Here is an 811-nt window from a genome sequence, read left to right on the forward strand (position 1 = left end):
TGTGTGGGTAACATAGCTCCACACGAGACCTCGAGAGCCTCGGATGTCAGGATTAGGACATCTCAAGACGTGGGTAATGAAGTTCCACCTCACGGTCCCCGCCGACGCCGCCGCAGAATTTGGTCCTGGACGGTGCCAAACTGGCCGACACTCGCGCCCGTGAGGAGGCCGAAGTGTCGCCGGTTCGTCGGCCCTTCGGTACCATTGCGCCAGCTAAATAAATGCATACATTGTTGGGCACGAACCATCCTCGTCAAGTCCAGTCGTCACAACTTGCGCGAACCGCGATACATCCCTACAATCTACCGAGGCACCCCACGGTACGTACGCGGAGTCGCCCTACGGCACTCCACCCTTACACGGATCGCCCCACGGCACACAAAATCAGCACAAGGCGTTCCGAGCGCTACGACCTCAAGCTGCGGCGCCTCATAACCGGATACGGCGGCGTCTCCACCAGCGGTCGCTCGCGTACAATCACCAGACGCGTCCGTCTACTATCGACTAGGAAAATCGGACCGCAGACTCAGACCGACCCCACCGCCTATGACCGGCTGTGGCCCAAACACTGTAACTGCCGTACCCCTTCCCAACGAACAACCTACCGAGCTTCACCGAGTAAGCGTGCTACACAGGCTTTAGCCTCCCATGCCAAGCAGCGGGCGCAACTCTGGGAGGGCAATCGTACGAGGAGCATTGACGCAGGGGAGAAATTAATGCAACCAGAAAAACGGTCCTGCATCCGAAAAAATGTCCTGCAATTTAGGACTATTTGTAGGACCAATTCATGACTTGCAGGACATTTTTTCGG

At 57.1% G+C, this 811-nt stretch overlaps 1 protein-coding gene across 1 annotated transcript; it reads right to left on the bottom strand.

The window, feature by feature from the left end:
* Positions 1-52: 52 nt before the first annotated feature.
* PPTG_21607 (hypothetical protein) lies at positions 53-205 on the bottom strand (the record flags this gene model as incomplete). The annotated part of the gene is made up of 1 exon (XM_008898424.1): positions 53-205. One exon carries the CDS (start codon positions 203-205, stop codon positions 53-55), a length of 153 nt encoding a protein of 50 aa, XP_008896672.1.
* Positions 206-811: the final 606 nt, after the last annotated feature.

Source organism: Phytophthora parasitica, assembly GCF_000247585.1.
Source record: "Phytophthora parasitica INRA-310 unplaced genomic scaffold supercont2.6, whole genome shotgun sequence".
Classification (NCBI taxonomy): domain Eukaryota; phylum Oomycota; class Peronosporomycetes; order Peronosporales; family Peronosporaceae; genus Phytophthora; species Phytophthora nicotianae.